This window comes from Sipha flava, unplaced genomic scaffold, assembly GCF_003268045.1.
Source record: "Sipha flava isolate LNK unplaced genomic scaffold, YSA_version1 203_pilon_pilon, whole genome shotgun sequence".
Lineage (NCBI taxonomy): Eukaryota > Metazoa > Arthropoda > Insecta > Hemiptera > Aphididae > Sipha > Sipha flava.
The window spans coordinates 802,226-819,316 of record NW_020272799.1 but is presented as its reverse complement, the minus strand read 5'-3'; the positions used below and the strand labels follow the sequence as shown (position 1 = coordinate 819,316).

Genomic DNA, 17,091 nt, shown 5'->3' with positions numbered 1-17,091 from the left:
TACGCACAAACAATTGATCGATTTCATAAAAATAATATTTAGTAATTTTTAAGATTTTCAAGATGAGTAATTTTAGATATGGCGAAACAATTTTTAATTAATAATATCAAAAATAAGCATATATATACCTTCATGATTCATAAATATTAATTTTAAAATTATATTAATACAATTAATTATATACATTATGTTTAATATGACTGGATAAGTATTTCAATCGATATTTGAATAACGTCTGATTTTGCATTAAATTTTCAAGCGCATGACTGTACTACCGAAAATCAAAAAAAAATTATTTTTACTTCGACTAAAATTTATCATACATTTCAATCTACACAGCTCCTTAATAAAACGTCAATAACTCTCGGTTCAGCAATACTACGTTCAACTTGATGTCTTGTTTTAGAATCCACGTAACTGGTACACAGTCAATTGCGTTACATCAATGCGTGCAGCAACATCATATAATTGTTAGGTATGATTTTATCCGTACGATAAGCGCACATTACACGGAGTGCCAACCATAGTAGTTACGATGAATTGAAAATAGAAATAAATAGATTCTATTACATTGTATACGAGTATAACGTATAGGGTACATGCATAGTACAATGCGATGGTGTTGATACAATTTTTTTTGGGAGGAGGGGTGTTTAAGAGTCAATTCATAATATTCTTAGTATATCTTAATGCGAGATCCTATATAACAATATTACATTTAAAATTGTATTATTATTATTATTATGTCTCGTATTTAATGAAAATTATTTTGTAACTAAATTTTTAATATATAGCTAATCATAGTAAAATAAAAATATCATTTTACTATAATATATAAATATCAATAAATAATAATTAAATATCATTAAAAAAAAAATCTGGGGGGGTGGAAACCCCTCCCACCATAACTACGTCACTGGTACAACGTACAGTTTACATATAAATATTTATATACATGGTGCACGCGGATGGAGTTTGCGCCGCGTGTACGAGTGCGCGCCCGGGTATCGATTCAACGTGCGAACGCCACGACTTCAACAGGTACACCTATACACCTGTGCGTGGCAATTTCAAACAGTAATTAACCTCCGTTTTAATCCACCGGCTCCCCAACACATATTCCTTAATCCGGACCCGCGAGCTGTTCGTGAGGTTGTGCGGATGGAAATCGTGGAACTTTAATTTACGGTTACGAGAGCATTGATACAATTTATGATTTACATAATATTAATGTAATATTATATACATACACATAAAGTAATGGATTTTCAAACGTTCGTTCGAACAGTAAGTTCGAGGCAACATAATGGATAGACTGTGCAACGTTATGACTAGGGTTCGGAAGTTATAGGAGCCAAAAAAGGCAAAATTTACATGCAAATATGCACGAAAAAAATGATAAAATATGCATGAAAAAATGTGAAATATGCAAAAAAAAATTATTTATTTATTTATTTAAAGTTAATTAGTAAATTTTAACAGTTCAATAGGACGACACTAGTCGGATAACGTTGTCAACGAGTATCTGATAAAAATATTATCCCGCGTACGTACGTCGGCTGTGATCGCTAACATTCACCAACCTTACCTACGAAGCGTTTCTTTTCTATTAAATAAAATGTGATTTTTGAATTCCATGTGTACTTTTTTTTTTCTATAATCGAGTACCGTTGTGTTCCATCCGTATTATTTATAAAATATGTTATTTATGTAGTTGTCCGTTCGCAGAACTCTGTCGATTTTGATTCAAACTACTATTCAAAATATAATTGGAAGTAAAATATTTTATACGACTACAAATACATACCGTATTTTTAAATTACGAACAAATCATGTGAGATCTTATAAAATATGCATTGATGCCCCGTGACCCATGAAATAGTACTTGGAAAGGATCATTGAAAAAGGAATCGAAGCAATGACACGGGCATTTACGAACACGGTTACCTTCTGGGCCGTTTATGAACTTATATAATATTTCAATTTTTTACTCGATTAACCTTCAATTAGTGACGCCTGTCAACGTATAGAGAATAAGGGGGGCGGCGTCCAAATATGAATAACTCGGTCTTTTGAAAAGCTCCGTTAAAATGAAAGCGACGAATCAGGTCAGGTGTGTAGGTATGAGTTTCAAATCAACCACAAAGTTCTAAAATAAGGCTATTCATTGTCTTTTGTACAAACTTCCTTCAAGACAATAGTCCAAAAAATTATATTTTTATAATATTAGATATTACAATTAATATCAAGAAAGCATAAAGTACGAGTAAAATAGATTACTCGAGAACATCTTTGCACATAGACTACTTTAAATGCACAGCATTTTGTAACGATTAATATATAATTTGATGAAAAATTGATGCCATTAAAATTCTAATACACAACAATTTTATAACATTCGAAGTATTAACATGAGTATTATTTCAATAGAATGAATTAGTAATAAGTGTTCCCATATTTGACAGGTATAAAACGATTAATACTAAATAATCCATACAGATTAAACCTCAGCACACATTATCTAGAATTTTTATTTTCAATATTACTAATAAAATTAATAATCATCAGTATTTTATGGCAGGATATAATGAGTAATATTGTTAATGTTTCGAACGAATTTCGTGTACGATTAGAAAGATGCTCATTTTATGTAGTTACGTCTTGAAACGATGGGGTAACATTTCATGTTTTAAATGGTCACCCTAGAAAAAACGAGAAAAATAAACGATCGTTTTGAAAATGTATGGTACAATTATTGTTCATTCTAGTATTCAAATCAAGTTTCAAAATTAGACAGTGCATTGTAAAAGTTGCTATAATGTTAACGAACGTATTATTATTATTTTATCTTATTATGTAGTTAGTGATATATAGTTGAACGCTTTTCTAATAATAGACCCTTATTTTTACCGACTATAATAAGTGAATCCATTAATCATGAAAAGCTTTGGATAACTTTTCGGCGTACTTTCTGGTTAATATTATTCGCCTGGCAAAACAAAAGAGCCCCTTTAAGACTTAATCCGAATAAGGATGGAGATTTTAGTACCGATTATTTTTAACGCAAACCGAATACAATGTATAGAGTATAGACTTAATTAAAAACTATGAGATATAGAATTATTCCACCAAACGTATGCTGATCTCAAGGATATTTTGTATTCCTAAAAAACAAAACGAATCCCAACAAGATCGGTCAAATATTTCTAAAAAAATATGTACACGCGCATGCTACAATCACTAACAAATCATACAATCCGCTTAGACAAATATTTTACATAGATTTAGGTCTGCTCGAGATGCACGTGCGACATAATATCAAACGTATTTCGATGTACTTGTTTATTCGAACATAAAGTATGGAGATACATTTGAATTTATTTAGCATACATAGAATAAACGTATTTTTCTCAAGGCATATAGGCATTTACATATTTCGTATTTCACCAACCTATTGCTGTAAAAAAAATAGTAGACAAATATTGAAAATTAGACGACTGGACTATTAATAATAATATTATAATCATTTAACGACGATATCCAGCTGCTCGTATTGCTAAACATAAACAGTACTTACCAACAAACCCCGTCGTATCATATTATTTTATAACTGCTAAACCGGACTAAATTAACATAATTTGCTTTTAACCCAACGATGGTAACGTCGTAAATAAATACAAAGATGGTAATCGAATCGTTTAAGTATAAATCGATCGAGTAATAAATCGATACAAATGCAATGTTCACTCAAATATCTGTTTAAGTATAAACATTTAAACGAAACAGTTTGATTCAATTATAAATTAAAATATTTCGATAAACAGCTTTTGAATTAACGCTGAGCCTTCAATATTAAGTAGCAATTAAGTTTTCCCCTGATCTAATAAGTACTGAAAAAGTTGTCATAGACCATCGTTCTACATTACTGAAGGCATATGAAAATGTTTTTGATTCGAAAACATGTGTGTTTTGTGAAGCGAAATTAAATTCTATCCTTAAAATGACAATAAATGTTGCATTTTTCTCGGTGAATAAGGACACCATTCACAATACATGAATGCAGATAAAATGTAACATAAATGTACTAATATGCGAAACTCGTGTGCATACATTTGACGTTTTAATGAGAATAAACAGACTGTTTTTCTAACTTTTAGTCCAGCATCATTTTTTTCCTCGGGCACGAATTATTTTACAAATGATGTACGGAAGTGTCGTATAATTACACACAATATAGTGTTATATTATTTGCACATAATTAATGCATTGGCGATTGTAATGCTTACAGAATGGTACGTTTCTCAAAGTTATGTATTTAAATTTGAATGCCATCGACAGAGTAAATACAAGAACACATATACACAAATATATTAACCATAAAGAATGTCTAACTGACTTTGTTATTCTTAAAAAAAAAAAATTTTTAAAAAAAACTAGATCAGCGTATCTTAAACTGTGTTCCGTGGAACCCTAGGGTTCCGCAAAGATCACTTCAGGGTTCCGCGAAGCTTAAGTAATTTTTTAAAATTTTTTAATAAAACTACTTTAAAATTTCCAACTAAAGACTAGTAATGGTGAAAAACTGTTTATAGAAAATTATAGAATAATTATACTACAATAGTATAATAATATACTATAATAGAATAAAATTATTATTGAAAAAAAAAATATTTATATATTAAATAACAATGTATAAGCCATATAGAATAGTCTCCATTTATATTTAGTCTAATTAAAATAAGTATTATAATATATATGTATATAATTATTATTATTTTAATTTTTATTTTAACATATTTTTTTAATTAAATACCTTTTACATAGTATTATTATATGATTATAATTTATTTAGAAATAATCTTATAAAATCTAAAAAGCTTAAAAAATAGTAGGGGTTCCACGATAAATATGGACATCAAAAAAGGTTCTACGGTTAAAAAAGTTTAAAAAACACTGAACTAGATGTATAACAATAAAATTATAACTTATTGATTCAAAATCCGTGTCTAAAAAATTAGTACTTTAAGTAGTTCCTTATTTTTTTTTTTTTTTTTTTTTTTTATCAAATTACCATTTCATCGAAACTTAACTTGGTACATTATAATGTGCTGGATGTACATTTTTATAGTTTACAGATTGTATGATGTATCGAATGGAAAAAAAAAATATTTGTTTTAGTTGTGTACATACATGTATGAAACTGCATATAATATTTTCACATTAATTACCTATCCAAAAACCAATAAACGCGAAATGAAATTATTCTAACCTACCTGCATTGTGTAATGGTATTTGCTTCAAAGCACGTAAAACATGTGCGTAATTCATTGTATAAGCTTTTGCGTAGTTTTAATAATGAATACAAAATAATTATGGTTTTTAACATAAAAATACACTAATTTTACATCACAACGTTGCTAAATATATCCAAGTATCATTAATTATTAGTTGGAGATTCAAAAAAAATAAAAATAAAAATGTGTACTGGGATTTTACTCGAAATCCATCAGTGTTTGTGTTTTATTAATTAATTACTCAGTGATCAAATGCAGATGGTTTCAAAATGTAATCATCCATCCAAGATTAACTTTTCTAGACTTATACATGCAAAATTATTTACTATATGTATGTATTTTAATTGTGTTGTAAAATCTTAGTCCAACTCTGGAAAACAATTTCTATAAATACCAATAAACAGACTTACGAATTCCCAACAAGATATCAAAAAAATTGCCTACATTTTATTTAAAACATGTTTTAAAATATTTGTGAATTTAACCACAAGAATGTTCAGAATGATAAAATTCATTTTTTTGATTTGGATTTTATAAAATTTTAAAAATCAATGCTGAATTTTTACTTATATAATATGACGTATTGATCAATCTTAACAATAAATAATTATAAAACTAATAATAATATGAAATGTTATAAATATCATCGTTAAGTAACTGTATATTATGTGTATATATTTTAATTATAAATTACTCAAAAAAAAAAAAAAATCAAATAACTTAACTGGTAATACTTTTCCAATTTAAATATTAATGAAATATCTATTAAATGTATGTCATTATATATATTTTAGATTTAATTAGATTGTGATTCTTTAGATGACGCGTTGTTTTATAACTATTTATGAATATGAATTAGCTTATTTTTTGTATTATAACTAGGCGAGGTTCTCTTTGAAAAATCGTTCATTTTTTTTTTTTTTATTAATTCAGAATTTTAAGAAAAGTATATAATATACAGAATTTATTTTATTTGAAAAAAAAATAGTATGAATATAGCATAGTTAGGTAGGTATGTCATTTGCGAGATATTTTTTAAGTCTTTTCTTTTCTTTTATACTTTAGTAGAGTATTGGTAAAAGCGTTCATAAAATATGTTATACAGTTCAACTATTTTTATTGCAATTTTTTGATATCATACATACGAGTATTATATACGGGTTAAGATGAAACTTATGTACAACTTCTATTGGTGAGAGTTAATTTGACTGTATTATAGTTAAATTAGTATATAACATGTTATATGCTTCTAATCTATTTTTTTCTAAATACACTTTAAGATGCATACATTTGCTTTACTATGATTTCAGTTTAAATTAATTTTTATACATTTCAACTAGAGCTCTCAATTTCGAACGAATCACGAGATCACGTGTTTTTTTGTTCACGTATGCTTAAATTTAAAAATCCATGAATTTAATTCACGTGTCATTAATTATTAGATCACGGATATTTACTTCACATGTGTTAAAACAAAAACCAAAAACTAAAAACTAAAAATATTTATACCTACTATTCTAAAAATAAATGTTTCATAAACAGTATTATCGTAAAATGACGGGACGGATGGATTAATGTATATACTATGCACCCGACAGCGACGTGGAAATATCTACGAATAGTATGAAGTTCGTACTGCGAACCCATAATAATAAACACGCGATTTAATAACAAAATTCACCGACTCACGTCAAGTTAAATTCACAGATTCACGTGTGATTGAATTAAAAAATGCATGTGATTGCATAAGAGAATTTTGATTTCACGTGTATCCGTGAATTTAACTGCACGTGAAATAAAGACTTCTAATTTCAACTTCGTTATTCATTATTATACGTCCAATACGTCACACTGCGTCTATGATTTATTTACGACTACAACTCTACCTGGACCGTCAATATAAAATTTATAAAATGAAATTACAAATTTTCGTGAAATCTATAAAACGGTGTTTAATTATGGTTAGTAAACTACATTTATTGTTTTAACTTGTGTGAATTTTTTTTTCGAAACCGATTGTTTTGGTCAATATTTTTCAATAATTTTTTCCTACCAAACAAGACAGTTATTGGAATATGCAACTATTTATTGGTCATGCTCAGTTTTACTTTTGTGTACACGAGTACACGCATTACAAATATACATATTCATGTATTGTAAAATAAATATAAAATCCTGGGGGATTTAGTGCTCCCCTAACGGTTTGTTTAATTACACGCTAGTTATAATTCAAATAACAATTCCTATGGCCAGCCTATGGGTTCTGTATTGAAATAGTTTTTTAATTGAAAACAACAAAATAAAATAACGACCCTAATACATTATAGCATTCATCGTTGTTTACGTTTATTGCGTATAAACATTATTGCTCAGGTAACACAAATAATGACCAAAAATCTTAAATAAAAAACGAAAATAAAAACAATAATAGAATCAAAAATCATTCAGACTCTTGTTCGGAACGGAAAACTATTCAAAATATAAATCACTTATGTTATTAAATTATAGAAGATTATAAATTATACGTACCTTATAAATAGTATCTGAAAATAATTATACCTTATCATGATATACTGAACGTTTAAATATAAGCTACATGACAGAAATTTAAAATAAAATAATGATTTTATTTTTAAAGATAATAATTAATTATTTGACAATTAAAACAGAGGTCAGTAAAAATATCTATATTTTACTAAATATGCAAGTATAGTTTTTTTTTGAAAATTTATCTTTGAATAAATTTAAAATAAACTGTTGTTTATTTCAAATATATAAGTATCTTTTACAAACTATAATATATTACTTTCAAAAGGAATCCCATCAAAGTCAAGAAAACATTTAGATAAATGTCATAAAGTATATTATGTCTAAAAGTCAGCTTAGAAATTTATTGAATTATGTAGTGATTCTTCTTTAAGTATTTGCGGTTAAAATATAACTTATTACTAATATAGAACATAAAATATTAATCATTTTCATATTATCATCCTACTGATCTGTTGTCATGTGTGTGAAATAAATAAAATAAAATGTCATTACTTTCGTTACTTATACTCGGTAAACACTACACTGCACATTATACGGTAAATACATCATTTTCAAATTCCCACGCATAATATAATACCACAATTATTATTATACTATATATTATTTTGTTCACAGTAAAAACAATTACTTTTAGAAACATAATATAAATTATACCCTACATGTACTCGAATTTTAACAATCAACGAATATTTATTCGAATGTTTAAAAAATTGATTTCTCAATAATTCCGTTTACTTTTTAAATCAACCAACAAATAATAAAAATAGGTATTAAGCGTTTCTATTTGAATAAAAAGGATATGGATTAGTGATCATAGCCAAACACCAATTTCGAGGCCTGGAATTTTGGTCCAGATATTTCATAGCTACGGGTACGAATCCTGGATACGGCAATTGTTCTCTTTGATTGTGTTCTGCGTCCATACAATCATCTTCATCGTCCCTATTATCCTCGGAATCCTCGTCATCCTCTTCTTCCTCCTCGTATGCTTCAACATCCAAGCTACCAGGATAGCCTCCCGTCACTACGGCTAGATCCGAGTCCGAACTGCTTCTGGCCAACAAGCCATGATTGCAACTAGTTCGTCGGTATCCAGATTTGTCTACATCACCGACTACAGAATGCCTCATCGCAAAAATATTGCAGCAAAAGGCCCTGTGTGCAATATAAACGAATTTATTAAAAATTATTATTTAATTACTTACTATACAGACACTAATTATAAAATTCATATTTTGTAAAAATAAAAAATAAATCATTGTATTTTATTAAGTATTAAAAGTAATATTAAAATAGTAAATTAGACAAATAAAATTGAATTCTCTAGGTGTACGTCTATGGGTGTATATTAATAACTTCAATAGTGTAAAATTGTAATCAATGTATTCGTTAAAAGGACATATTTTTAAATATTAATTAGTTAATGACTCAGATGTTCAATAACAGTATAAATTATAATTTTTATTAATTTAGGGCTTATTTAAATGAAAAAAGGTAACATAGTTTAAAAAAAAAAAAAAAAAAAATAATAATCATATACAATTATAATATTTAGAATGAACTAAATATTTTGTAATTAAAAATCTAAAAACAAATACATGATTGAATTTATAACATTAATTTCAATTGTTTTATCACTCTAAAAGAAACGAATAATTAAAAAATATTTTAATATTTACATTTAAATGTATGAGTATGTTTTAATTTATGTAGAGTACTTTGAACTTATCATTTTTATATCAAAATAACATATAATAATGGCCCTAATACAAATCTAAGTATCCAGTCATTTTTCTAAAAAATATATTCAGTTATACTTGAAAATCTAACGTGATCACATTATAATTATTGCTAATAAATACAAATTTTGATTAAAAATTTAAATAACAATTAATATTAAATGAATATTTTGTATATTTAAATAATATATGCAATAGTTGTAATAACATCTCATGGCGAATGAAAAATTTTTTTTCAAAATGTAATACATTAAGTATCAATGATGAATAAATACTCGTAGGTATATTTAAATTTTAAAATAATTAAATCCTTATTAATTAAACAAATTAATAAATATATTCATTAGACTTGTTTATGAAAAAAAAAAATAGTGTTTTGGAGAATACAAAACATACACAGAACATGTTGTTAACATCTAAATGACACAAATGATTGTTGAGATTTAACTTGACAGCTTGAAATTTAATATGATCATTATATATTTCGTCATGACAGCTTTCACTTTTTAAGTTAAATCTTTTTATTCGATTACATAACGGAAAAAAATATCATACTCACTATCCAATACTTGATTCAATATATTATTTTTAAGATTTATATTTAAAAAAAATAATGATTAATATTATTAAATATTTATAGTACAGTAGATTATTATTATTATTATTATTCATTCTTGGCATAATTATTATTGATATTATAAACTAGAATTATTGATATTATTTTACTTGTTTTAAAAAAATGTTATAATTTCTTACATATTATTATCACTGTCACTATTTAAAAACATCTATTATTTTGCCATGTCAATTTTCCTAATAAATTTTAATATACAGTGAAAATATATTTAGCTTACAAACCAAAATATTATTTATGTATAATCGATAGATTTATTTTTAATACTATAGTTAATTAATTAATTTAAATTTAATTAAAATTAAAAATGTATAATTAATATTATTTATCTATACATAAATCATAATATCTGTTACCATAGATTAAATATTTTATTATTCTTTCAATTAAAATTAAAAACAATTTAGTTTGCAACTAGTTCCTCGACTAGTTGTGAAATTGTATTAAAAAAAAAGTATTAATGCAAAAAATATCAGATTGGCTGATTTTACCCTCAGGGTAAATAAGCAGATGCCACTGTTATAATAATATAATGTACTTAAATAAGTAATGGAAAATAAATGTATTTTGTTTTAAGTCTTTGCTATGAACAGATAAAATCCCCTTAAAATGCAATTCACATAAATAATAGTTTTATTCCATGGACAAGTTTGAGAATAATACGTTTACTTCAAACCATGACATATAATAGTAGTGACAATAATAATAAGAAGGCACCTATGAAAACATTTCATTGTATTAATATTGATTGTATAAAATTGTATTTGTCATTTGAACAGCAGGTATGACTGAACATATCTATTTGAAATATTAGATATATAGCATGCATCATTTTATAATACCATTTGACAGGACATCTAATGATTTGATATGTGCTCGTATCTTTTAATTGTATATTTCAAAAAGGTCAACTCTAATTGATCAATTCATTGTCAAATCAAACGATGATTGTTTTCTTGATGTATGACAATTAAGGATACTAAATAAGTATGCAATCTTTTTTATAATACTGCGTTATTTTTCAAAATACATTAACGTTAAATAAGAATACCTAAGTTTTCTATGCTGTACAAAAACATACTCTCTTTAAAGATTTAAATCCGTTTTTAAATGTATCCAAGATGAGGGTGAATTTAATAAAATAAATGGTGATGTTTGATTTTAAATTAAATTAATCTTTAATGGAACATAGATATAATAAGCTTATACTTCTTGTATTATGTACGATTTAGTAAACATATTTTTGTGAATAGATCCAAATCATTTAATAAAATATTTTTAGATTATTTTTTTTTAACTAATTCATATATTGATAATAATTGAAGTGAAAATACATACACTATTTTAGATTAGCTTATAAAATATTATAAGTTATGAATATTCATAATGGCTAATAAATAAATAAATCCCATTGAATATTAATTAGTTTATATTTAAATATTCGAAACAACAAAGGTTTATCTAAGTATTTAATTTTTAATACCACCTAATTAAACTTTAACTTTTTTTAATTGTACTGAAAGTAATATTTAACACGGAGTTTAACACTTAGTTAATACTGATAATAAAGTCAATTTTTCATAATAAATTAAGTATAAAATAAAATAATTTTTTTTTTTTTATGTATATAAATATTTTTAATAGAGCTTTCTAGTGATTGAGTGTTTTTATCATAGAATGATCTATATTGAGACTATGAAAAAAAAAGGTCAAGAGTGACGCATAAGTGACATATAAGGGGTGACATAGGCACTTTTCTGACAAGACAGTGATAAGTACTTCGTATAGCATTTTCACAAAGTCAAATTTTTACGTTCTGTAAATTTATACTGATATCCACAGATCCTTTATTTAAAAAATAAAAATGTAGAATATACCTCTAATTAAATGTTAATAAAACAAAAACGTATACTCAAATGTTTACACTTTTAATTATACTAACAAAATTAAGAGTATATTCATATAAAAATAATTTACTAATATTTTCTAGGGAAAAAATGATATTGATTAATAGGTTGATAGTTATTGGAGATTCTTTGACCACCGTTTGTAATTTATTGACTTTAATTTAATACTTTTAAACAATAAAAGTCAAGATAAAGGCTATCATTGATTAGAAAAGAAAAATTATTACAGTAAAAACAATGAAGTATTTTATGATGTTTAAGTTATTTGATAGAACAAAAGACATTTAATACTAAAAAACAGTTATTTCAATTGTTTTAAATAATATTGAGTTCACTGGTGAAACAATTCTTAAATTAAAAATAAAAATTATTTTTAAATTACACTTACATCATGTTGGGTTCCATCAAATATTTATAAATATAGTAGTTCATTATAAATAATGGATCAAGCATAGACAATAAATATTAAAAATCTATTTGAATAATTGAACATATTTTCTACTGAAATCTAGATTCTGCGTATGTGTGAAGGAAATTATAAATAAATTAGTTTATGAAAAACTAATAATTTATAGGAAAACAAATAAATAACTACTTTAATAGAAATTCGTTTAAATATCCGTTTCAAAAAAACTTTAATTTTGTAACACATATTTACGACTTTGCAGTATTTATTTATTTATTTTTTTTTTTTTTATTCTAAATATAATCTTACGAACAATTTTTTCCAATTTTCACGCTTTTAGTATAAAATTTAAGTCATAAAAATTTAATGAAGTATTTATCATTTTATAAAAATTTACTATTTAAATGATCATAAATATTTTCTTAGAACATAAACTCAATTTTTTTTTTTTAATGAAATATGTATATGAAATTTATACTTAATTTTCAAGATTTTTTGTCAAATAAAAATTATTTTATCGACATTTTAGGAAAAAAGTTAGGAAAACATAAACATTTAAATTTATTAAAAATAGCTCAAAAAAAAATCTCTCGACAACTATATCATCTATTGCAAATGGTAATAAAATCATTTATTGAAAATTTCAAGTCCCTACGTTTATTTTTTTAAATTTAATGAAAACATTTTTGATAACAAAAATTCGATTTTTCAGAAACTGATATGCTGTAAGTTTTTTATCAATTTTTGTCAGTTTTTTTTAAATTAATAAGAAAACTAATTGCAAATTCAAAAAATAACCCAATTCATAGAACCAACTACATAACAAAAATGTGTGATATTATGACAAAATAAGTATAAAATAATGTTGCATTCAAAATATTTAGTTGGACTGGGTTTACTATTTTTTTTTTTTTTTTCATTATTATTGTTTATAACATAATAAACAAAGTTTTTGAAACCCAATGTTTATAATAAGTGATTAAAAATCAAAATTCTTAGTTATGACTACTAAAGTATAAAAATTCTTTCAAAATAAATAATTATTATATAGTTTTGAAATCAATTAACTTTTTTATGGTTATATTATAAAGTTTTATATAAAACTACTGAATTAAGATGTTTAAGATTATTATTAAAAAATAATTTATGACATAACAAACATTATTAATTTTATGAAAAAATATCCATGAAATGTCCTAAAACATTATCACTTCTCATTATTATCATAATTATCTAAATTTAAGTTTAAATTAAAAACCATTAACCGTAAACATTGAACAAATATTCTAATCTGATCGTGTTATTCCTTTTTATTTCCATGAACATGCCATAGTAAACATTCTTGAAATGTTTTTAAAACTTGACACTTCATGATATTGAATTTCAATTAAAATTTACAACTGTAAAAACTATAAAGCTCATATTTTAATTAAAATAAATTCACCATGCATCGAATATATTATATGCATAAAGAAAGATTATTGTAATATGTCTGTAGGATAAAACAAAAAAATATGAATGTATTTTATAAGACAATAAATTTATCCTAGTTAATTTATGAACAAAAACTTTATACTCTTTATATTTCTATAGGTATATTTTACTGTCAGCTGCAGTAACATTAACCATAACCAACGAGTGCAAAGTGTTAAAAAAAAAAATATCATTCAATAATTTGTATTAAAAATATATTTATAGTGTTTTTTTTTTATTTTTTGGTTACTAGCCCCTTCTGCCTTCAATAAAATAATTAATTTTTTATATGATATTTTAAATATATACATATATATATATATATATATATATATATACATTATAAAATAATTATTTGCCAACAGTACATTGTCTAATCAATTTATGTACCTACTAATATTAACTATAAAATATACTATTCTATAGCTATTAACTTAGTCACCATCTTATAGACTACAAAAGTAAATTTTTGATTTATTAAAATATTTATTATTTTTCTTGTACTAAGGATCTTAAAAAATATAGTATAATAATTTTCTATACGTTTACTTGATGAGATATTTATATTTTATTACTAATTCAATCTTTTCTTAATTATTTTTAAACATAAATAAATATTATATAATTTAACAAATCTATTATTAAAAAAAAAAAGTAATAATTGAAACAAGCTTATTTACTTTATATTATAATTACTCTAATTTAAAACTCTGAATATTGTTTCAATAAACTTATCACTTTAACACACTGCAGCACATAAATAGTTCTAAGCTTCTAAAATTATAAAAATAATAGTTTGAAGAAAATAATTTTTCTATGTAGGCTTATAGACCAAAACAATAAGAATAATAACTATTCTTAATATTCTGATTGAATAACTTGCACAAAATCATATTGCATCTTATAAAAAACAATTATTTAATAATAATATAGTATACATAATTATCAAAATAGCACCAAATAGTTATTTAATTATACTTTTCAAACGCGTTAAAACAAAATATAAGCTGAAATGATTCACGGCATTGAAACATTTTCAATTTAGAGATAACGCCACTACTCGGTCATCAAAATATATTTCGAATATTGGATCGTCTTGCATTTTTTACAAGTGTGAATATGGAATTTTGTTTAGTGATTAACTAATCTGATCATAATAAAACTTATCAAATCTTAGCTGGTATAGAAAACCCCTTCAGTATTACTCGGTTTAAAAATATGAAATAAAATAATAATTTATGAAAGAGGTTCGTATTTTACTCGAGAAAGTAATAATTAAACCATTTTTTCCAAATTCTTGTAAAAATAATTTTGCTTCACTTTACAATTTCAACAGATGTGAAATTCAATTTGTTGTACAATTTAAGTTATTAACATATAATGATTATGATAAAGATAATTTTATACACATTTCGCACTTTCGTCTTGTTTTTCGCAACAATTTAAACGAAATATTATTTTGCTGAGCATAAAAATTGTAAGTTGTGTATATTTGAAAGGAGGAAAAAAATCGTCGTCAATCGTCGTGCGAATAACAAAACACACATGATTGAAGAAAATGATTGTAGTACACGCGGATAATACGGAAATCAGTATGATCAAGCAGAAGATTGATAATGTTATAAGAGACGGGGCAAACCGTTTGCGTATTTCATTTTTTACCGCATCTTCTGATTGATAATACCGTAACAATATAGTGATGTCGGTGATGGAACGTAGTAAACGAATGCCGTTTCGCCGGAAAACCGTAACCCGCAATGAAAAGTATAACATAAAAATAAAATAAATAGTAATCCGATTAAATATGATTGTTACGACCGACGGTGGTCGGCAAGGGGGTGGGTGTTGAACTTGCTGCGGGTGTGTATGTTTATATGCACGTACCATAGACGTATATATGTATATGAGGTCGTGCGGATTCGTTGCAGGCGATTAAAAAAAAATACTCACTCAAAACACGGTCGTCTCCGAGTGATCCATACACGACGGTGTGTACCGACGGCGGTTTGGCGAAGAGAAATTGATATTCCGACCAGCTAGTGCTTATGACGATCTTACGACCATAGATCTGTCGGTCGGTAGAAATACGAGAACGAGTTGATGAGGTAAAAAAAAAAAAAAATTTAAAAAAAAACGCACACGCGGTCGAGAGGACACGCACAGGCACGATATGTCGAGTACGACGACAGTGGTCGGCCGACGCAAGCGCGAAACGAAAAACACGGTGACGGAAATGGACGGTTACAGGTTCAGGAAAAACCGAAACCAGGACGCTTTCGGTACGGCGCGAGACGGCGCAGGGTAAACGGTGGGTGTTCGGGGGGAAGGCGAAAGGAAAAAAAAAGGATCGCGACGTGGAACTGATTACGGCGAGCGGTGGCGAAAAAGACGCGCGCGCGTACACTTGGACGGCGGCGGCTGCGGTAGTCGCGAACGACGCGGGCGGCACACACAGACTGAAGCCGCGCGAGAAACGGACTACGGCGGCGGCGGCGGCAGCGTTCTGCGCGCGTGTGCGTTGTCCGCGGTGCGTACGTGTACGTGTACATCCTGTTGCGCGCCGGCAGTACACGACCGCGCCGGTGCGTGTGCGCGGTCGCGGTCGCGTACAACTGCTGGAGTACCCCTTGTCGTAGCCCGGGGGAGGAGGAATGTAATCTGACCAAGATCATGGGAGAGGCTATTTTATTTTTGGGGGAGGTGCGCGTTTGAGATACCACTATTACCCGCCGGCGTAAAATACATTTCAATTGTAATAAGACGATCGATTTCAAACGCGTTATGCGTCCGTTAAGTTCCGAATTGTTTTGCGATGGTCTTTTTTTATTTTTTTTTTTTTTTTATCTCCTGGACCCGCCCCCGACCCTAAATTGCTAAACGGTGGTGATAAGAAAATTTCGGTAAAGACCCGTGAGGTCGTGACGGCGGAAAAACGTGTGGTGAGCGACGGCGGATGGGGAACAAACGAGAGAGTGATAAACGGATGTGGCGACGACGTCGCAGAATCATTAAATCACGTATACGCGGTTTTCGTGTTAGTAAAACACCAAATGTAATTATTTAACTACGAGAATAATATGTTAGAGAA

The 17,091-nt window shown here is 26.8% G+C and overlaps 1 protein-coding gene across 1 annotated transcript in view; it reads right to left on the bottom strand.

Moving 5' to 3' along the window:
• The window catches only part of LOC112682398 (voltage-dependent T-type calcium channel subunit alpha-1H-like), a gene marked incomplete in the record, with an annotated part of 329,779 nt that extends 313,325 nt beyond the window's left edge, over positions 1-16,454 (bottom strand). The window contains 2 exon segments of the mRNA XM_025552987.1: positions 8,646-8,999; positions 15,954-16,454. Of these exon segments, the coding sequence (XP_025408772.1) occupies positions 8,646-8,974 (329 nt within the window).
• Between the last annotated feature and the right edge of the window lie 637 nt (positions 16,455-17,091).